At 38.3% G+C, this 22,761-nt stretch overlaps 2 protein-coding genes across 7 annotated transcripts; both read left to right on the forward strand.

Annotated features, from left to right (window-relative positions):
* Positions 1-344: 344 nt before the first annotated feature.
* On the forward strand, positions 345-7,030 carry bub1ba (BUB1 mitotic checkpoint serine/threonine kinase Ba). 5 transcript variants are annotated; one of them, XM_079474278.1, is made up of 17 exons: positions 345-428; positions 626-708; positions 823-944; positions 1,838-1,938; positions 2,278-2,372; positions 2,458-2,492; positions 2,649-2,730; positions 2,814-2,901; positions 3,373-3,590; positions 3,794-3,918; positions 4,491-4,625; positions 5,004-5,083; positions 5,287-5,460; positions 5,532-5,668; positions 6,379-6,514; positions 6,623-6,726; positions 6,810-7,030. In XM_079474278.1, exons 2-17 carry the CDS (start codon positions 677-679, stop codon positions 6,922-6,924), a joined length of 1,779 nt encoding a protein of 592 aa, XP_079330404.1. In that variant the 5' UTR covers positions 345-428; positions 626-676; the 3' UTR covers positions 6,925-7,030. The 5 variants fall into 5 exon arrangements, with proteins under 5 accessions (XP_079330404.1, XP_079330402.1, XP_079330401.1 ...); XM_079474276.1 differs by having other exon boundaries at positions 349-428; positions 781-944; XM_079474275.1 differs by having other exon boundaries at positions 349-428; positions 781-944; positions 5,272-5,460; positions 6,810-7,004.
* A 549-nt stretch (positions 7,031-7,579) lies between these two features.
* pak6b (p21 protein (Cdc42/Rac)-activated kinase 6b) lies at positions 7,580-22,576 on the forward strand. 2 transcript variants are annotated; one of them, XM_079473948.1, is made up of 11 exons: positions 7,580-7,688; positions 9,637-9,824; positions 12,131-12,192; positions 15,149-15,364; positions 16,078-16,638; positions 17,503-17,970; positions 18,070-18,203; positions 18,309-18,435; positions 18,791-18,916; positions 19,748-19,882; positions 20,725-22,576. In XM_079473948.1, exons 4-11 carry the CDS (start codon positions 15,158-15,160, stop codon positions 20,890-20,892), a joined length of 1,926 nt encoding a protein of 641 aa, XP_079330074.1. In that variant the 5' UTR covers positions 7,580-7,688; positions 9,637-9,824; positions 12,131-12,192; positions 15,149-15,157; the 3' UTR covers positions 20,893-22,576. The 2 variants fall into 2 exon arrangements, with proteins under 2 accessions (XP_079330074.1, XP_079330073.1); XM_079473947.1 differs by lacking the exons at positions 7,580-7,688; positions 9,637-9,824; positions 12,131-12,192 and having other exon boundaries at positions 15,028-15,364.
* Positions 22,577-22,761: the final 185 nt, after the last annotated feature.

Consider the following 22,761-nt stretch of genomic DNA (forward strand, 5'->3'; position numbering starts at 1 on the left):
AAACGCAAAAAAAAGATTTTTAACAAGACAACATTAACATAAAAAATATGCAGTGAATCAATAATAATATTGCACAGTGACTTAACAAAATATATTAAAAAAGTCTAAAGTTTTACAGGCTTTGGCGTTGTTAAAGTATGAAAGCAATAAATGAAGGCTTTTGATGAGAAAATATGCATCGATGGATATGAAATTTAGCAAGTAACAGTAAAAGATTGACTATAAAAAATTCGTTCTTTTTCTATTATTTATTGCAAAGAAACCAAACACTATATCGGTAGCTGAATCCCTTCCGGTCAAAACCTTCCTGGCGTGTGACGTACAGCGCGACGTCCGCCCGGCGCACCAACGTCACAGTCACGTGATAACGTTTGAAATTAAACCTCGAATCGCGCGGCTGTGGCGGACAACGACATTCCTGTCACTCGGTATTTCATTCAAACGATATTAAAATACCGCAATATTAGATTGTTCTCACCGTCGTCTGTATGTTTCTATATACATGAATGTACTTTATATATATATATATGTTATGTTAGGCGTGTAATGCGCTCAAGTGCATCTATAGACTGACCAGCTCTTATCTATATGTGTCTTTATTACACGTGTTTATGTTTAATCTCAGATCATATCTCGCTAAAGTGAGATATCAGTCAATAACAGCAGCCAGAAGAAGATGGAGGAGCATCTGTCAGCTCCTCAGTGCAGGTCAGACATGAAGCCCAGAAGTGATGCTTATATGATGACAGCGGGCATGAAGGTGTTGTGTTTGTTCCACAGTCACAGAGGTCATGAGGATGAAGGTGTTGTGTTGTTCCACAGTCACAGAGGTCATGAGGATGAAGGTGTTCAGATCATGTACTGTAAAGATCTGGTGTACCAGGAGGATCAGGAGTTTTCTCTGGAGGAGCTCAGAGCTCAGCGCTACTACAGAGCTTTGAGTGGTATGTCTGACATCATCAATATTCATTAGTAGGGATAATAATGTTGAAAATAAACAGAAAATCCGCATTTAAAAAACAGATTGTGGCCAGAAATAAACAGTAGAATAACAGTTTCCCTGTAAAATCACATGTTTCTACTGTGTTTCTTGTAAATTTGTGGTATTTTTATGTAATTTGACGTTTTTTGACCATATTTGAAAAATACATCTGTGAAAAAAACATTTTACGTGGAAAATCTGTAAAATAAAGACATGTTTTTATTTACACGGAGAAGACGTGAACTTTACATGTGCAAAAACACATCACATGTCACACGTCATGTGGTATCGATAATCACATTTAGGCCGATATATTATAGCCGATATTTCCTCTGGTTAAACTTCTTCATCCGCTCACAGTTCTAATCCAGCACAGTTGTGTGTTTCTGTCGTGATCTTTCACTTACTGATATCAGCAAAACACTGTTGATGTAGATACAGTATTTATGAATGTGTGAATCACAGGAAGAAAAGAATATTGTGTGAATCAGACTGCTGTCTGAATGCTTTCTGTCTGGAGATCTGTTAGACTCGTGGATATTAAAAACACTTTTCTGGGTTTGCTCGGGAAGAACATCTATAGTTTGATTGTTGAATAAACATGATACCAGACAAGTTTGAAATAATGTTTAACTAGTGTAAAGTGGCCTTAATACATGATTTTTTCTTCAGTCAATATTTAGATACTGTGTATCTGCTATTGGCTTCTAATGGTAAAAAATGACCGTTATCGGCCAAAAATGTACATATCAGTGAAATCTCTATTCATAACACACTAAAGAACCCTGTGAACGTCGGCCTGATGCACTTGAGCATTACGCTGATATTTGACTTTTATTATTACCTTGTTTCCAGAAAAAGCTTCACACCTGAACAAACTGAAACAGGACCTACAGCTTCAGATCGAGCAGAAACAGAGACTTATACAGCAGAAAAACAGCAGCGCTACACAGCAGGTCACTCACCTCTACATTTACATTCCTACGTTTGACAGACACTGTGATTTACAGTCAAGTTGAGCTGTATATTTATATCCATACACAGATTTAAAATGTGCATTTCATTCTCATGTCTGCTCTTTAACACCATCGCGACACGACAACCTGTCTGTTCTTATTGGGTTTGTTGCGTCTAGCCGTGCCTCGTCCATTGGGTTCTAATGCGTTTCTTATGTGTTTTTTCATGTTGCATCGCGCCTCTGGCGTCAGTTTTCTTCTCTTATTGATACGAGTGTGAACATCCAGAGAAGCCTCTTAACATGTGTTATTAATTTTGGTGTGATTTTGATGTTTTAGATTTCTGATGGGACATGTCAATCAACCTCCACTGGGGTTCAATCTGCTCCGGTTCAAACACACAAAAAAACTGAATCAGACTGTAAGAGTGACGGGTCAGTAGTGTTACACGTGATTCCTCTTTTTATAAAACATTTCTACTTTTATTTCATCTTTTTGTTGTTTTCTTGTGTTATGCAGTGTAAGTTCAATGGGTTGTGAAAACATGACTGATGGTGAGTTTGCAGCTTTCTTGGTTGTTAAAGTATAACTAAAACACATAGTTTCTGTTAGTTTTCTTTTTAATTGCGTAGCTTTGTCATTCCTCCTGTAGTGAACTAAACACCGCTGTTTGTGAGGGTTTCATATCATTTCATGTGTGTGTGTGTCAGGTGGAAATGACTCCAAACTACAGAAGATGACGACATTCAAACCCTTCACAGTTTTTGATGAGAATCCTCAATTGAACAAGATGTACCAACACTTTCACTCTCTGTCTTTACATGTCTTGTGTTTTCTTGTAATATTGACCGTCATCATCTTGTTCTTTCTTTAAGTCCGTCTTCAACAAATCGCAGGTCATTAAAGTTGCCCACCCTGAATCTGAAAGCTCCCAGACCAAGAGCAGAGCTCTCCGCTGACAGAGTAAGATCCGTGTTTGATCGATCCCATTCTGTTTCTAAATGTTTTGCCGGTTCACTGCAGTTTGACCGTCTGGTCAAGAGTGGTAAAATGATTCTCTTAGTGTTTAAATGATTAAACGGTTTGGCCCCTGCCTATCTGTCAGATCTATGAATACAACATTGTCCCCTCTTGTCTCTTCGGTCATCCAACCAGAGGTTATTATGGTCCTGAAGTTGAAATGCAGGAGTGACCGTGCTTTCTCAGTTTTTGCACCTTCACTGTGGAATGCTCTGCCCCTCTGTATTAGATCTGCATCTGCAATATCCGTTTTTAAATTCATGTTGAAAACTGACCTTTTTGATCTGGCGTATTATCAATGGCTACTTTTATTGTATGTTTTCTTATTTGAACAGTTTTTATTGTGCAGCACATTGGTCAACCCGTGGTGTTTAATAGTGCTATATCAATCAAATTGACATTGGTGTTTGGCAGGAAGCATCATCCATCGCTCACTCTGAGGAGCCCATCATAAACGGACACTGGAACAAGACTCTGTGCCGCAGTCCAAACGACACGTGTGAGTTCGCTCGTGCGACCCAGCTGGCATCCACACCGTTCACAGGAGCGGAGAGACAGAAACTGACGGAGGATCTGAACACGGCTGCTCCTGAAGCCTCTCAGACACAGAACACTGAGACCAGGAAACTCAGGTACACCCCTACAAACTACAACACTTGCACTTGGTATCTCCATTAAACACTGCCATTAAGCATTTAAGAAACACACACGGCTGTGATGTCTGAACAGATCAAATAATGTGTGTGTGAGCAGACGGGTGATCAATTCACGTTTATAAGTCAATGGCACGTGCGTGTTTGTGTTAAAGGTACACGGTGTGTTTTTTCTGTTATAGCCCTATTCAGGAGATCAGTCATGATTGGGGAGGATCTTCATTGGTCGCTGTTACTCATGAGAGAATGAAACCCTCGGAGCACGCTGACATCATCCAAGAGGAAGAGGAGGAGCGGCCCGAAACCGGTGAGAAATGCAGCCATCAAACCACTGCGATATCATCCAGTGTTACACTTCAGCGCTTCATAGTGCTGCTGGGGTTATTGTGGGATGTTGTGGCAAATATACAGCAGTTTTATCACTAGTAGTAAAGTATGTGTTAGGATGCGCTTATATGACCACTAGATGTCGCCATCACAGTTAAACATGTATTCAGCACTCTTAAATACAAAATCATCAGACTAGACATATATACAGTAGATATAAATGTAATGGTTATGACAGTCATGCACAATTCTAGGTCACTAACCAAATGGAAGCAAATATAAACTCTACGTAAGGTCAGAATTCCTCATGAAATCAAGTGTTTTGTGGTATTTAGAGTATGTTAACCTTAAAGATGGCAATACATTTTTATATAAACAACATTATAATGCATTCATAACCTAAAGTCATTGGTTTTTATGTTGTCATTCTTCACTTAAGCATCACATCCAAGTCCAGACTGTGAGGAATTGTGAAAATTGCATTGCACTAGAAAATCTTTAAAGGTTTCTGATACTTGTGTCTTTATTGTTGTGTTTGTCTGTTCACCTCAGTTCAAACACCGGCCGTCTGCAGTGAGGTCGTGAGATCCAGACTGCTCCAACAAGTCGACATGACGTCCTTTTCCAATTTCCACCGTCAAACAGGAGCTCTGCCGGAGGCCAGCGGACATGATGACCTTCTCCTCGGTATCTTACTGTCACAAGAATATTTTTATGAACCTCAGTCTGTGTTTAAAGTCAGAGTTTACCCAAAAATGTAAATGATGTCATCATTCACTCACCCTCAGATTGATGTCTTTGTTCTGCTGAACACAAAGGAAGATATTTGTAAGATTGTTAGTAACCAAGCAGATCTCATTCCCTATTTACTGCCATAGTAGAGAAAATAAATACCATGGGAGTCAAATTGGGATGAGACTGACATTCTTACAAATATCTTCCTTTGCGTTCAGCACAACAACAACTTTTATACACATTTGAAACAATCTCAGGGTGAGTAAATGATGAGAGAACTTTCATTTTTGGGTGAACTGTCCCTTTAACTGCGAGTTTCTCACACTTCAGATGGAGAAATGTTGCTTTACTGCAGTAAACGTAAGGATTACGCGCTCTACTCATCCAGCTCTGGAACTGTTCTGATGAAGGTGAGACGCGTGAATATAAAGTTTCAATACTCCTACTCTCATTCATTCATCTTTTACATTTTATATTGATTTATGAAATAACACAAATATGTGGAAATGTCTTGAATTCTTGTGCGTTTCAAATATTTGTGTGCTGGTAATAAACATTGACACATGACATTAGTTTCAGTAAAGACACACTGTGTGAGATGTGTTGTGCACAGGTGGAGTCTTCTTCAGTGCCGTGGGATTTCTTCATCAGCTCAAAGATCAGATCTTCACTCTCCACACATCATGATGATGAAGATGATGATGATGATGATGTGCACGTCTCCTGCTATCTTTATGATAACGGATGCTTGACTCTCTGGAGAGTTCCTCATGGAGTCACCGTTGAGGTTATGCTCTCTCACTTTCCTCAGTCTGATCCTTTTTCAAAGATTGTTTCTCATTGTTTATTTACACACAGGATCTGTTAGCTGAGCCGGTTGTGCGTGCAGATCTTCCTCATCTGGTGATTCCATTGCTGGAGATGGTGAAACGACTTCATTCCTGTCAGATAGTTCATGGAGGTCTGAAGCCGGAAACACTGTACTATGACCACAGGTACACTGATACCGCTCTTTACACAACACCGTGGAGAAACACCCGTTTACCTTATGTTGAATTATAATGTATAGTGAATCAAATAATTTATACCATGGTCTGTTTAAATACTTGATTCTGATTGGCCGGAAGGTGTGCATTGAAGCCGTTTAACACATGTGTAGTTCCAGTCAGTTTGATTACATTTGACATTAACGGTGTGGTCAAAAATGACACTATAAACATCAATAATGGCTTTAACTGACCATGGTATAAACGCTTGATAAACCACAGCTTGCCATGCATTAAAACCCTATAACGCACGGCTGGCTGTGGTTTAACCCTTACATACTTTATTAATGTTATGCCCACATGAAAATGATAATGCATTAAATGTCTTTGTTTACCCCAGTAAATATTTAAAATACGACATAACACTATATGTGTATATTGATAATTGTCAAGATTTGTGTGGAACCAACCATACGGCAAGTTTTGTGAACGAGGGTGGTTGTGATTTAGGATCCAATAATTCTTTCATATTGTTTATTACATTTATGCATTAGGCAGACGCTTTTATCCAAAGCTTTATACTATACATTTGTTTCTAAGTATGTGCAATCCCCTGGGATCGGACCCACAACCTTGGCATGCTCTAACCACTGAGCTCCAGGAAAGCGTATCACACACCTGCAGTCTGTGTTGATGTTGATGTTATTTTCTGACCACAGTGACATGACGGCTCTGGATTTCTCTGCGTCAGTGGATCTTCAGATGCAGACTGATGTGAGAACAGCGGAGGTTTTATCTTCCTCACAGGATTATATCACACAAGGTCTCCTGACGCCCTCAGCATCACCGTATCAGGTACATTCACAATCTTTGGTGTTTTGAGGTGGTGTTGATTGATATCCATAATGAACACTACACAGAGCACGAGTGGTGTTGTGATGCAGTATTTCCGCTGTGCTGCAGGTGGATCTGATGGGTGTTGCAGAAATCACACACATGTTAGTGTTGAATCGACCGCTGAAGGCGTCTCGTGGAAACACAGGCTGGAGTTTGGATGAACATCACAGGTATCATCATCATTGTCATCTTTTATTGAAACACACACACACACACACAAGCGTTGATGGTGAACCTGTGGTTCTCTCCTCAGCGGTTCTGTAGATCCCGTCTGGAAGGATTTTTTCCAGATGATTCTGAATCCAGGAGAGCGGTCGACAGATCTCATCTTATCCAGTTTAATCAATATCCTGAAGGAGAGTTTATAAAGGCCATGTGGACATCTTTATTCTCTTTGTCTATTTTATATGTTGTTTATATTCATTAATAAACTATTTTCACAGCATTGACAACTGTGTACTTAGTTTCGTATACAAAAGAAAGATTCTGCAGTGTTTTCTTGAGATTGCTAGAGAGCGTCCAGGCTTGGAACAGTCATGAGAAGTCATCTTTAAAAACGACAGTCAGTTTCAGTGGGGTTTTTGTACGATTTGTACTTGTGAATGCAGGTTTATATTTGAAGTGTAATGACATATTTTATGTGACGTAACGATATCTGTTCAATTATTATGAAACTTTCTAATCCAGGAATAATGAACGGAGAAAGCTAAATAATGAAAATGAATTGGACAAAACCCTGAAATTGAGTCTCAGCAGGTGAAGGTGTTTATTTAAACCAGTTTACTGCATGTGGGCTGGTAGACAAGGAATTTGCTTTAGTCTACAGGTGCATTAGAGAAAAACATTAACAAATACTCTTAATTTCTCAAAAGTATTTGTTAAGCTACATGTGCGACTGGATGTCAAAATATCAAACAGAAACACTGAAGTGCTCATCCAGATGGAAACTGTGACAGACGGCGAGACGAACACTGTACATACAGTCATGTAGATGATTGACGTGTGATGGGAGGAGTCTGGAGCTCTTTTGTTAGTTAAATGATCTCTGGAGGATTGTGACATGACTTCTTTATTATGCGTTTCTATGGTTAACCAGGATCATACATCTCAAACACGGATCAGCTGCCGTCGGGTGAGTAACTTGTGTTTAGTCTTATGTTCACAGTAACATACATACATCATACTACACACTTCACACAGTAAAGTCGTCAGTGTTTAAAATGGTCAAATTAAAACTCATAGTGTATATATTATCCACACTCTCTTTTTAACACTGGCAATTTTGCTGTGCAGTATGTGTACTTCATGCATGAAAACCTGCAGGATCTGTGCTGCTTTAATTCAGAATGACATACTGCTGAACTGATGCTTTGGTGTTGTGTTGTCATCGTGTCAACATCATGTAAAGCAGCATGCGATATTTAAAGAGACGGTGCACCCAAAAATGTACCTGTGGACATGCTGTATGAACACAAAACCACCGAGACATTTCTCAAAATATCTTCTTTTGTGTTGCACTGAAGAAAGACTCACAAACACATGAGAGAGAAGAAATGATGAGAGGATTTTTCAGTTGATCATTTTAAAACAATAGCATGTTACATACAGTATTGCGCTGTAGTCAGTATCTCCGATATAAAACACTTGTTCTGCATTTTATGTCCCGTGACTGAAATAATGTATGATGATGATCGCTTTTTATCACTTGTGGTTCATTAACCGAAGTTCAAGCGCAGTTGATCCCTTAATCCCACCCAACACCTAAACCTAAATACGACCTCATCAGCAGTAATTCAGAGTTTATTGACATGAAAGTCGTAGTTAATAGTTGGTGGAACCCTTGATTCTGATTGGCCAGTCGTGACATTTGCAGGTTTGTTATTCCTAAATAACACCCTCTGAAAAATCATTTTGACAGTTTCTGCCATAACAACCGTCTGCCTGAACATTAATCCCTCACATAATAGTGAGCATTGGTCCCTATTCTAATCTTTCTATTCAAGTGTGTGCAGAACATTGACAAGTCAAGAGCTGTTTGATATTCTGTCCTATGAGCTTCATGTGCTGGTGTTGAATGGGTTCGTGTTCAGTAGTTCCACAGTGACTTGACTTTATGGAGTCAGAAGGGTAAAGCATGTTGAGAGCTTTAGCTGCGTGTCAGTACACATCTGAAGTCATGAAGGGTGTGTCACGAATTCTTCAATGAATCCAGAAATCTTCCTCACATCATTTGACTTTATACTTTTGAGAGTTCTCATGGGATTCATGTTGGACTGATATAATAAAGCCAACGCAGTCCTTACACACGACACATTCAAACACTCTTAACACCCCCTTGAAAATGAGATGTGACATCTCGAGGGGAAACCCTTTCAGAAATCTCAAACTCTTGCTTTAGACTTTTTTTGAAGTTCTTCACAAGACTTGCTGGTTTTGGCTATGAGTATCTGTAACTTATACAGGTATAAACAAGTTTCTATTGCTTCATTTTAGCTTCAGTCACAATGCTGAATCCTGAAAAAAGGCTTAATGTGGTGTTTGGTGGAGGAGCTCAGGTGTTCTGGGAAGTTTTGATGGGAAATGTGTTCAGATGTTGAGCAGATATGAACACAGAAACACTGAGATGTCTGTGATGTGTGAGATGAGCGCAGTCTGTCTAAGAAATATGACTTTCTTACTAAGTGTTTTTGTCTTATTTTCCAGTAAAAATTGTTCAAAATTCTTGAATCAAGATGCATTTTCTTGATGAGTCTAGTCTGCAACAAATATGAAATTTCAGTGTGCTTTAAACAAGCAAAAAATCTGCCAATGAGAAATATAATCTTGAAGTTAGTGACTTAGAAAAGGGAACTTTAATTCAAGATTATTTTTTTACCCCATTGGCAGATTCGTTTTTGCTCGTTTTGAGCGCAACTTCACTGAAATTTCATATTTGTTTTCTAAAATCAAGACTTGCATCTTCATTCAAGAATTCTTTGACATGTGTTGCGGAAAACCAGTGTCATTTTCTGCAGTGCTCATTTAACATCATCGCTCATGAAGAGATGGTTTGATACGTTTCTATTTCTTTCACTGGAAAGGTGGTTTTATCCTCCAGCTTGACTTCAGGTCGGGTCTAACGGCCTCCAGCTCACTCCACGGCTGTTGTGCTGTGACTCAGATGTGTTAAAGACGCTCCCACATCTCAGAGACATGCAGCGGCATGCGAGTGTGTGGAAGTATGTGGAAGACATCGGTGAGGTTCAGCGCCCTCTTCTCTCATCCTCAGGTGAGACATGTTCATTATCTCTTTCTCTCTCTATCTATCTCTCTCTTTCTTGGTGTTTGTGTGGAGGGGGATGATGGTGTTGACACACTGGTCTTTGTTGGAGTAATAAAGGAGAAGGTACGGAAGGGTTAGGAGAGGACGACAGCCTCTTGAAGAACATAAGCCAGACGACGTGAAGACGACGGGATGATCCTTGTCTTTCCGGTTCTCTCCGTCCACGTTTGCTCAAGCCTGTCAGAAACACTGTCTTGATGTTTGGGGTCGAGGTAGGGCAAGAAAGTTTGTTCCTCCTCTGTATGTGACGTTTTCTGAGAAATGTCTTCATGCAACGGAAGTCAATGGAGTTCTTTCAAACGTTCTTTACAAGATCTTCTCTTGTGTTCTGTGAGCCAATGAATGTGCTGCTCAGAAACACATGCTGTGATTTGACACCAGATAAACATCAAAGGACGCTTTGCTTTTAACAAACATTGGCGAAAAGAAAAGTCTTGTGTTTCTTTGTATCCTTCATCTGTTTTGGGCTCTAAGTATGTCTTTTAAATATGTCTTCAGAATTGATTCTACTGAATTTATTTTGATGTATTCATTTTGTTGGCGTGTGTGATGGTGGGATTGTTATGTCTGTCCCACCGTCAGGGTTCACAGGCTTGTGATTTTCACTTATTATCTTTTGTGTCAAATGAAAGTCACCAGTCAGAAGAAGAGCGATGTAGAAGAGAGAGAGAGAGAGAAGAATAGTTGTTAGTCAGCTCATTTTCTTTTGATTGAAATGCTTTAGAACACATAAAAACCTGAAGGCTATTGTTTTATTCAGACGGTGGAGTTTGTGTTTGCTATGATACTATTGGACATTTTTCTCTTTAGTTTTGTTTAACTGAAAGTGTGCGCTGGTATGACACACCGTCTCTTGTGTTCTTCTATAACATCATTCCAGTTATTGACACTTTTAGTTTCTTATAAACTCAGCTTTTCATGTGTAGGTACATTCATCTTTTGCAGGATCATTTACTGAATACCTTTCTACTTTCCTCATCACATTCTTGACATGTTTTAACATGAAGCGGTGTAACATAAAACATGATTTATCATGGACTCTTATGAGTGTACTAGAATGCTTTTAATTCATTTATTTTTATTAATAAGTATCCTGAGATTTCTTTACTATTTTGAACTATTCCACTGTTTTATTTGAGTAAGAAAACACTAGAGAGGACTAAATGTTATCATACTGTAATACACAAACATCTCAATCCTCTCATCACTTCTTCTCTCTCATGTGTTTGATAATCTCTCTGTGAGTCTTTCTTCAGTGGAACACGACAGAAGATATTTAGAGAAATGTCTCCGTGGTTTTGTGTTCAAGTCAATGGAGTTCAGTGTTGTTTGATGATCAACGTTCTTCACAATATCTTCTGTTGTGTTCTGAAGACTGCGAAAAATCACATACAAAACTTTATAAATCAAGATACATTTTCTTCACCAGAAAAGTGACTTTAGATATTTTTGGGGAATTCTGGAAATTTATGTTTTAAAAAATCTGCCAATTAAATTAAGGAAAGAGTCAAACTAAATTCAAGTTTATTTTCTCGCCCTATTGGCAGATTGTTTTGTTTGTTTTAAACACAAATTTCCTTCGTTCTTATTTTCTTTTATAAAATAAGCCTACATATCTTATGTCACTTTTCTAGTCAAGAAAACGTATCTTGATTTATGAAGTTTTAGATGTTAGAAAACAAGACAAAGATGTTCACAGTAAAGAAAGAGGAAGCTCATACAGGTTTGATTAAAGGATCAAGTCAAAGTTAATTTAAAAGATACCACGTGTTTAACAAAATGCTGTACATGCAAACCAGAATATATGATGGAAGTAATTTTTCTCTTTAAACAGTTGAAGTAAGGGTGTATGTACAGGTAATGATACACACGTGTTTGTATGATTTCTTCTGTGTAACTTCAGACGATTAAATCTCAAAACTGTCTAGAATTACAGGCTCATTTATTCAGGAATACGTTTTTTTCCCTGAAATGTTCTCCTCAGACTTTGTAAAACTTTAAGAAACATGATCTTCGAAACTGTTTTATGGTACTCCATTAAATATTATTTATAATATATCCTATTTTTTGTGTATGTCATCACATGAGTTTAGTTGAGTCGGTGATGATTTGTGATGTTTCATCACCGTAGATTAGAATATACATCAGCATGTGTGAACATAATGTCATGTGACACGGTTCCTCCTCACACCCCGTCATCAAACACTGAAGAAACATCATTCTCACTGATCTCTGTCTTCTGTTCTCATCAGAATTCATGAAGAGAGAAGATGAGTCTGTGAGCTGAACAGATCAGAGATCATCATCTCCACAGGTAAGACCACATGCAATTCCCTGAAAACATCAACCTTACCAGGAAAAAGTTTGTTTTTACCAAGGGTTTTTACTATAGTAACAGCACAGATATCAACATTTGGTGTTTCAAATACCCATGTGAGATCTCTCTTCAAATTATGAAGCATTTGTTTTATTTTCAGTGCATTATTGTTCATAGTCAGGTAAGAGTCATTTTCAGGATTATCACATCCATAACGCTTCATATTCCTCATAAATGGACACTTTAAAAAATAAAATAACTATTTGATATTCTACAAAGAGGCATTCCTTCTCCATCTATTGCTTCAGGGTTGTGCATTTTATGTCACAGTCTTCCAAAAACGCGTCCATTTTGTTGTCACATCCATAGGCATGTTTATTAAAAATAGAATATTTGTTCATAGACTGCCATTTTTTATGTTTAGACTCTATCAACAACGGTTTAGGGAAAAATAACAAGATGGTAGGAAATTCATTCTCTGAGAATTCTTATGTCACGTCCATAATTTTGGAATTGCCCGCATGACAAAATATGACTTCCATGCTTATTTCAACTTCACAATGTGCATTTGTAGAAAGTGTTTAGGTCTAATTTTGTCTTATTTTGTGAGCGATATCCGACCACAGAGGAATGTTATAAGCGGGGAAAACAGTAATGGCATAATGTCACTGAGGGCAGCTATAACTTCAAACTCATGTCATGTGATGTAAGTTTAGCATTATAAAATGCTCAGTTCTGGTCCTTGATTCTGATTGGCTGAGCCGAGTTCTAAACCGTTATAAAATACACAAATGTATAATGGTTGAGCGCATTACAAAGCCTAAATATCACTTAATTTACTGTATTTTATGAAACCTTGCCATGCATATGGAATAACAGTTTTATAAAAGCAATAAGCCGTGTGAAGCAGTGTGTTACAGAGTATTTATAACAGCTGAGAGGGTTTTAATGACTCGGCTGTTATAAAATACACTGTAACCCACTGCTTCACACGGCTTATTGCTTTTAAATACTAAAGGAGTTACACATTGAGTCCGAAATTTGCGTCCGAAATTTTCACTCCTTAAAAAATAAAGACGACCTCACATTGTGTCAATCACATTTACTCTCTGCCTCTTATATTTTATTCCGTCATAATTCTGAGAGGCGCTTCGACAATTCCGAGACACCGTTCAAACAAGCGCCGCATACGAAAATTTAGGAGCGTATGTTCAAATACCTTAACTATTGTGAATTTAGCATTAATGTGACAAGTAGTCCGTTTGCTGTGATGTTTATTTCACCTTCCTCAATTTACTGATGTCACATCACTCTTCACTACAAAATTAGACAACTTAACCACAAGTAGACTTCTGAGTTCACTCAATGTAAGCACACGAGACCATTGAACTTGTTTAAAAAAGAACTCAAGTTATTATTTACTTCAATTGTTACATTATTTTATAATACAAGACAAACCAAAAACAGTTTGTGTTAAACGGCAAATAAATGATTTTTCTGTTCAACAGCTCACATATTAATATTTTTTCATGTGTGTAAATGTTTATAAAAATTCTTTTTTACTTCTTATTGTTGAGATAGTGTTGATCTCAGTGTTTCATGTGTTTATGATGAGTCAATGTCTCAGTGTTTAATGTTCAGCTGAAGTTTACACAAGGAGAGAATGAAACTGTGTCAACAGCATCATCTGTGTTTGTATAGTTTTGTGTTATCATAGAGAAGCGTGTGTTATTATGGGCTGGAAGTGCAGCTGCAGTGTTGTAATGTCCTCAGAGTCTGCTACTTTGTTCATTGCAAACATTGACTTTCTTACTTAGTATTTTTGTCAGACAAAGAGAAAGGAGTTAAATGGTAAAACAACGATGTCGGACAATTTTGAACTTAGAGGAGAAGATGAGATGGATATTTTCACCCTGCCCTACCAACGTCAAGCGTGACCTATTGAATGTAGTTGCGTATTACGTGAAGCCGTGAGCGCGCTTTGCAGAGCAGAGCATTTGTGTGTATAAAGCACAAACATATTCATTAGATCAGACCCTTATTCATCCTCTGGTATCGTTTAAAGCCCTTTGCATCTGCACTTCAACAGTTTGGAGTCCATTGAAGTCCACTATATGGAGAATAATCTTGGAATGTTTTCATCAGAAACCTTCTTTTCTTTTTGACTAAAGAATCAAATACATAAACATCTTGGATGACAACAGGGGTGAGTAAATGATCATGAAGATGTGTGTTGAAAGTGAACAATTCCTTTAAGGGAACTTTTTTCTTGGTCATTCAATTCAAGATAATTTTTCTAACCCCATTGGCAGATTGTTTTGCTTGTTTTAAGAACACATTTCATATTTTTTGTCTAAGAACAAGACTTATTTTCTTAGGTCATTTTGTTAACCAAGAAAATGCGTTTTGATTCAAGAATTTTGAGCAATTTTTACAGGACAAAAATACTTAGTTAGAAAGTCATTTTTTGCAGTATTACACTCGGAAGCAAACTTTTAAAGTTCACTCTTATCAAATCAAAAGTGGACCAATTTAGTCCAATGTGGTGTTGAGTTTATTATGCATTCATACAGTATTAGTACACTTACTAGGCTACATGAGGTATATTTCAAAATATTCTTCAACTGTAAGTGAACTATGAGTAAACACGTGGTGTGCATTAGTAAAGTTTCTCTCCAGACGTGATTTATGACGCTCTCATTCTACTGTGTAACATAAAGACACCAGTGTCAGGTGTAAATCTCTTCAGGATTGTGGAGACGTGACCTGCTTTAGGAAAGGGGCGTGTCTTCAGCGTCACACCTGTCTCCACCCCGTTTTATCTCCACTGTCAGTGAGGAAGCACTCGGTCTTGTTTGTTTGTTTGTTGTTGACGGATGTGGTGTTCTTAATGGCCTTGTTGGAGAAGCTGAGCGTGTGGTCTGCTGATGGGAAGGTCTCTTGTGTTCCACAGCTTATCAGAATGTTTCAGAGGAAAAAGAAGAAGAGAAGGTTGGAGATTTCTGCACCGAAGAACTTCGAGCACAGGGTTCACACGTCCTTCGATCCGGTTCACGGCTGTTTTATTGGACTGCCGCCTCAATGGCAAAGTCTCATAGAAACCCTGAAGAGACCCAAACCTGTGGTGGACCCGTCCAACATCACACACGTACGACTCAAACCAAAGAAGGTACATGAAACATGTCTGTCTTCTGCTGTTTGTGTAAATGTGTAATCACACAGCTCACATTATTTGATTATTTCCTATAGTTTCTGTGAACAGGACACATTTCTCCCACATTTCATTTAAATCACTCCTGTGATAAGACGTCCTCCGGGAGGATCCGCTCAAGTGTCATTCAATGTTTCATATTCAAACATCAAGGGGCGGTTTCCCGGACGGGGATGAACTTTAACCAGGACTAGGCCTTAGTTTATGTCATTAAAAGAAAACATACCTTACAAAAAACATCTCGTTGTGTTCGATCAAGACACCTCAAACATTAAAGTTGTTCTGTCCGGGAATCCACCCCTTTATTCACATTTTGAACACTTGTATGATTCTTCTTGTGTAAAGAATATGTTTCCATGTAACATGATGCACTCCAGTATTTCAACATTTGCTGAATGTTTGAGGTAAAGCGAGGAGGATCAATTCCTTTCATATTTATGTGCCAAGCTAAACAAGTTTTACACATGTGACCTAAATATGATAAATGAAACGTGTTTTAGTGATTTTAAAACACTGAATGAAGTTTGTGCATGAACGTTGTTTTAAAAGCTGAACGGGTTTGTATATCGCTGAGAGATTTGGAAGAAATGCGTTTCATTCTTTTCTTTGGAATTTCACGTTGGTTTTAAACACAAAACTGATTGTGATGAATACATGTTTTTGTCTTTCAGAGCATCGTGCGCGGCAGCTTCATCGGACACGAGGATTATATTTCTGCGGCGATTGCGCAGTTGAGTCGACTGTCAGTGAGCAGCTCAAACTCTTTGAGACGCAGCGGTCCGTCTCTGCGCAAACGCGCGCAGTCTCTCGGCCGCCTGACAGAACAGACTGAAGGGGAAACATACGAGTATCAGGGACTGAATGAAGCCCGTCAGAGAAACGGACATCAGGTCACGGACTGGCCTACGAGATCCCGACGGGTCCACAGTAATAGTGGAAGTCCACGGGCCGGGTATAAGATGACCTTTGACCCCAGTGATGACCGACCGAGAGCCAAGTCGATTCACGAGTCGATGTTGATGGAAGAAACGGTGCTCATGCCCCGGGATATATTACTCCTGCCTAGAGCGGCTTGTGAACGCCCCGTGGTTTCAAGAACAGGCGGCAGAAACAGCGGAAGGCCCGCGTCGTGTCTCTACAGCACATACAGTGTGGATGAGGAACTGGACATCAAAGCGAGCGCAAGCATGGGTCAGACACCTGCCAGACCGCACTCCGCTTACAACTTCAAGGTGTTCAGCTCAAATGAATTATTTTGATAGTTTCTAATCAACAGTTTCTAATAAGACAAACATTTCTCATGATAATGAAACTCCTCAGTGGAACGTTTTATGTCACGTGATGTTACCACAAAGGCACGTGCCACTTGAATACGTTTAAATAATCGCCTACTTCCTTACTTTATAGTAGGCGAGAATGAGTACGAGTCATGAATAATATCCGTACAATATTCGTATAATAGAATAATAGTCTGAAACCTCAGTATGCACAAAACAGTAGGTGAGAAATACCCTGATGGTCGACTACTTCCGCCGAGATTCGTGAGGGTGGATGGGATGGACGCTTATCTATCCCATGATGCCACATTTAAAAAGTAAATCAAATAAATATAGCGGAAAACTTTAAGGCGGACGTCTGTTTTGCCAATAAACTAATTTCTGGTGATTAAATGATGTTTTTATCAACGCTCAGGTGTAGGTGATTGTCAATACATCACAGGTCAAAGAGCACACGGGTCACATGACCATAAAACATTCTTATTCAAATTCAGTACGTAGTGTCACAGTATGCATTTCAGACGCAGCAATAGTTTAAAACTATCTGTTTACTTAAAGTATACTTAAAAGTACACTTCTTTTAAACCTAATAATGGGACAATCATTCCCAGAAGGATTGAAATAGTACACTAATACTAGTACCTACTACACAAAGAACTTAAAATGTGCTTGAAGTTTGCTTGAACTATACTTAAAGTTAAAGTGCGTGCTTTTACAGTCTGACAGAGAATGTGTATTTGTAAGTGTGTTAGCAGTTACTTCTGTTTTATTGTCTGAAGAACAAATCAAATGTCATTTTGTGTTTTTGTTACTCTACAGGTAAATTCAGCCGGTGACGGCACCAGTAGTCCAAAACCAGATCATGGACCCCTTGCCCACCAGACGCCACGTCAATTATCTTATGACAACTCCAGAAATTCACTCATCAACATCTCAACCGCTTCAGCCTCAGACCCACCGACACAGGACAGTCCGTCCCAGCCCAGGCCCACACCCACAGGCTCCTCCGCTAGTCCATCGGGTACATCATCGCCCTGTCTCAGACCAGCCCAAACGCCCAGCGTCATCACAGAAACACCCAAAGTCACTCATGAACAGTTCAAAGGCGCTCTTCAGATGGTCGTGGACAAAGGTGACCCTCGGTTGTATCTGGAGAACTTTGTGAAGATCGGAGAAGGCTCGACGGGTGTGGTGTGCATCGCCCGTGAGAAGCACAGCGGGAGACAGGTGGCGGTGAAGATGATGGACCTGAGGAAACAGCAGAGGAGAGAGCTGCTCTTTAATGAAGTCAGTTCAGTCTCTTTACATTTACAGACTCGTGTGTTAACATCAGTAGTGTCACTTTAGATTTGTTGTGAGTCTGTGATAATGTTGTGAATGTGACAGGTGGTCATCATGAGAGATTACAGACATAAGAATGTGGTGGAGATGTATAAGAGCGCTCTGGTGGGTGAGGAGCTGTGGGTTATCATGGACTATCTGCAGGGCGGCGCTTTAACCAACATCGTTTCTCAAACCAGGTTAGACAAACCTTTCACCTTTACAACTGAAACATGTCCCGATGATATTTGAGCGCTGTCTCTCACTTCACTCCTGTACTTTGTGTTGTGTTGTGTTGTATTTAGACTGACAGAAGAGCAGGTGGCTACAGTATGTGAAGCTGTACTTCAGGCTCTGTGTTATCTTCACGCTCAGGGTGTCATTCACAGAGACATCAAGAGTGACTCTATATTACTGACACTGGACGGACGGGTGAGAACACACAACACAAACACACACATGTCATATAACTGATGCTCATGGTGTCAGAAAATCATTTCGTTGACAAAATATTCTTTTAAAAGGACATACGGGTCTGAAAGTGTTTTGAGTCTGCCATGATGACATTACTTTCATGATCATTTACTTTTCACAGTTTGTATTGTTGCAAAGCAGCTTTACAGGACAAATCCACCAGACAATTTTAAAACACAAGTAATATCTTTAAGATAATAGTCAGAGCACTAGATTGAAAGTGATATTCTCATTTATTTCAATTGATCAACATTGGACTCAAAACAAGACATTGATGGATGTTGATGTTCTCCTGTGATGATGTGTTATACAGGTGAAGCTGTCAGACTTTGGGTTCTGTGCTCAAATCAGTAAAGACATCCCCAAGAGAAAGTCATTGGTCGGAACACCATATTGGATGGCACCTGAAGTCGTCTCCAAGACGCCCTACGGCACCGAGGTGAATGAAGGAAATCATTCCTGAAGAAAATGTTTTAACTGACAGAAAAGAACCAGCTGGTCAGAATTCCCTCGAGGCTGTTTTATACCCTTTCTATTTCACATTCACTACTAAGCAGATCTTTTGTTAGAATTGTTTGAAGTGACAAATTAGACTTTTAGTGAAGTGGCGTAGCACTTGTTGTTTACTGCCTTTTAACTTTTTTGGACGGTCAAACACTTTGAAACAATTCAATGTTATTTATATAGCCCTCTTCACAATGTGCATTGTTCCAAAGCAGCTTTACAGGAGAAAAACACAGAAACGGTCAAACACAGCACGGTGTATGGTGTTTATGAAACAAGCAAGATCATTCTTATAAATAATATCTAAACTGAACAAAATGGTAAACGCAACACCATTTTTCATGAGCTAAACTCAAAGATCGAAGTGCCCGGACTCAGGTGGCCTCCCCCAAGCCCCCTTTTGTGTACATTAAAAAGTATTTGATATTTGATCTCCCAAACTCCAATGATGAATAAATGGAGAAAAAAAACTGTGTTTTCACATTTATCAGCTTCAAATGAAAGTTGATTTAAATCTCCTGTTTCGTCCTAAACTGTGTAAATTGAATTCAAAATCAAAAGCTCTTTAAAGTATATGTATCAAATTCACTTTGTTTAAAATAATCCCCACTTGGCTGCTCATTTTATTTAAAACAGTTTAAAGCATAATACTAAACATCTGTAAAGGTTTTAAAAAAGTGTTTTCTTTTATCTCATAGGTTAAACGTGTTTAATGAGAAATGTTCAGATGTTTTTATTCAGACGTCAGTATGTGTGTTTTTTTGAGGTGGATATTTGGTCTTTGGGCATCATGGTGGTGGAGATGGTGGATGGAGAACCTCCATACTTCAATGAGACACCCATAGCAGCCATGAAGAAACTGAGAGATGAGCCGGCTCCTACTGCAAAAAATATACAGAAGGTGCAACTATAACACACCATCAACAAATGAAATGAGTTATTTTATTTCCATTGACAGATATAATGTAACAGAAAACAAGAGAATACTTTTATTAAGATCATTTGATAAAGTCCAGGTATGTTTTGAAGTATACTTCTTGTAAATTATCATGTGAGCCGTACTGATCAAAATATTTATATTCTTTTCACAACGGCAGTCATGTGAAAATGATTGTTATATACAAATTTAATTTCTGCTCTACTTCATGACACTGACTTGTTAGTTGTTACTGTAATATACCAAAATGTTATAAAGCGTACACCAGGTAAAGATTTACTGGGAATAATCATTACTGTAGTACCCAGAAAAAGATTTACAACTGATTTATTTTGTGTAAATGTGATACATGTAAACACAACATGTGCGTGTTGCACAAATCTGATTGAATGTATGTTGTGTTTTACATCAATTGGCCGAGAATTTGCCAATTTAGTGGACATTACAAACGTCCCATGTGATAGATATGCACAGAATATTGATAACTCTTGATAACTCAATTGGTCATTTTGCACGTGATGGTTCACACGATGAAATAATGTTCAGACGTTTTGAAAACACGGACAGTCTCACTGAGAATCAGCGAATCACTTTTGATCAACAAGCTAAATGCTTCTAGTTATTGTGCATATCGTGAATCGTACATAAACGTTTGCCAAAACACAGAAACTCAAGTCTGATGTAAATAACTAACTGTTCAGAGACCCAAACTTCTTGTTTTGAAAGAAAAAGTCTCATTCGAGAAATGAGTCAAAGCCACTGAGAAAAGCTCAATGAACTGAAGATCTCATGATCTTTCTCCGCAGATCTCTCCTGTTCTAAGAGACTTTCTGGACTCGATGTTGACTCGTGATCCCCTGAAGAGATCGAGCGCTAGTGATCTGCTCCAGCATCCATTCTTACTTCAGAGCGGATCTCCTCGATGTTTGGTTCCACTGGTGGAACAGCACCGCAAGCGCATGTCTCGCTGCTGAGAAGAACATTCTCACCCTGATGTACTTCATCCTGACGGGAGTCTTTCATGAGCACTTTTCAGACGTTCAGATAGTTTCAAACCTCTATGACTTTGGCTTCACGGCGCTGAGGTGTTTGAGGGATTTATACTTGTGAGCTCAAAAAAATGGTTTGTACAATGTGTGAGGATTCATTTTGATTCACATCGACATCAAAAATAAAATGTTGCTATTGTTGTTATACAGTAACATTGTGCGTCATGATTAATGTATATATTGTGTTCCTGTGGCTCAGCGGAAAAGGTCGGGGTTCAATTCCCTATATAAGCCTGGACACTCTGTAAGTTGCTTTAGATAAAGCGTCTGCCAAATGTAAATGTATGTAAATATATGAAGCTAAAGTGACCATCTTCAAATACACTTAACTGTGGCGTAAGATGTAAATAAACATATTCTGCACATTTTATTAATTCAAGGATGATTTAAATGATTTATTAAGCACTAATGTCGCATTGTTTCAAAGTAGCTTTACATGGAAAAAACACAGATAACAGTAGAAAACAATACACTGAATGGAATTATAGAAAGCATTGTAAATGTACAGAACCCTACGCTAATCTATTATTATTACTATTGTACCATATGCAACATTTCAAATATTTCTTTGAATCATAAAATGACCTTGGCTCTCTTATAACCGCAGCGTTACAAAAATCACACAACTAGAGTTTACTCAGATTTGCTAAATAATTGTTTTAGACATATAGTCGTTCAGGAAAGACATTTTGAATGCGTTGACAAAGTTTTACAAATGTACATTAACAATTTGATCTTTACATAAATGTACACATATGAGGCGTGTGAAGTGAATGACCGAACGGTTAGGTGACAGTACGTCAGATTATCTGTTAACTGATAAAGTTGTTGTTTGCACTTAATGTTCAGTGCTGCTGCTTCTCAAGTGGACAAGACTTCACATTTAAATATAGAAGAAATATCTGAGAGACACTTTACAAAAAGATTGTATTTGTTAACGTTAGTAAATGCATGTACATGACCTGAGAATGGACAGGTTTTATCATTCATTAATCCTTGTTAATGTCAATTAACATAAGAATTATTATTCATGTTAGTTCAGTGTGCACTGACAAATGTTAGATTGTTTGATTTTTTTAAAAAGTATTAGTGAAATAAATGTACGTTATTAGAAACAATATGGTTGGATGTTGGTGAAGTATTGTTTATGGTTAACTAATGCATGAAGTCTTTAACAGACAGTGTGGACGAGTAAAGAGACGTCCAGATCAGATGCAATATTTGAGAATTTGAGTTTTGGTTATATATTTAGCTTAAATGAAGACTTGCTCATTTAGGGAATTATTGTGTTTGAAATGCTTCAGAAACATTCCTTCTGGATATTAAGACTCTTAAAAGAATTGGTTGAAAATAGATTTTTTGTGTTTCAACATACAGGTTTACAACCACATGAGAGAGAATAAACGATTGCCTTTTTATTATTAAATGGAATATTCCTTTAAGAATACGTGCTCAAATTAAACCTATTCTCTTCATTACAACAAAAGGAAAATTCTTTGTTCTGTAGTACATTTGTTATAGTTATTGAGTTACTTTATGTGAAATATTTTTGATTACGTCATTTGTTAGGAACACCGGACCGTAATAAAATATATATTGACCTTCATGCAATTACAATGTTTTTATTGAATGAGATCCAGTAAATGTCAGATAACACATTTATCTTCATGCTTGTGCTATTTGAAGAGTGTTGTTGAGTGGAGATGGTATAGGACGTCCTTCACCGAGACGTCTGCTGTGTCTATCAGAAAACCTTTGATAAGCGCACTGCTCTAAGATTAAACAGACATACAA

This window comes from Barbatula barbatula, assembly GCF_947034865.1.
Source record: "Barbatula barbatula genome assembly, chromosome: 15".
Lineage (NCBI taxonomy): Eukaryota > Metazoa > Chordata > Actinopteri > Cypriniformes > Nemacheilidae > Barbatula > Barbatula barbatula.

Bases quoted from the DNA above. Each gene is read 5' to 3' on its own strand.
- bub1ba (XM_079474275.1), top strand. From the start codon at position 677: ATGGAGGAGCATCTGTCAGCTCCTCAGTGCAG. The intron at 2,902-3,372 runs GTAAGATCCGTG...GGTGTTTGGCAG, and splicing joins CAGAGCTCTCCGCTGACAGA to GAAGCATCATCCATCGCTCA. The intron at 5,669-6,378 runs GTACACTGATAC...TTCTGACCACAG, and splicing joins ACACTGTACTATGACCACAG to TGACATGACGGCTCTGGATT.
- pak6b (XM_079473947.1), top strand. From the start codon at position 15,086: ATGGCCTTGTTGGAGAAGCTGAGCGTGTGGTCTGCTGATGGGAAGGTC. The intron at 18,204-18,308 runs GTTAGACAAACC...TGTTGTATTTAG, and splicing joins AACATCGTTTCTCAAACCAG to ACTGACAGAAGAGCAGGTGG. The intron at 18,917-19,747 runs GTGAATGAAGGA...TGTTTTTTTGAG, and splicing joins AGACGCCCTACGGCACCGAG to GTGGATATTTGGTCTTTGGG.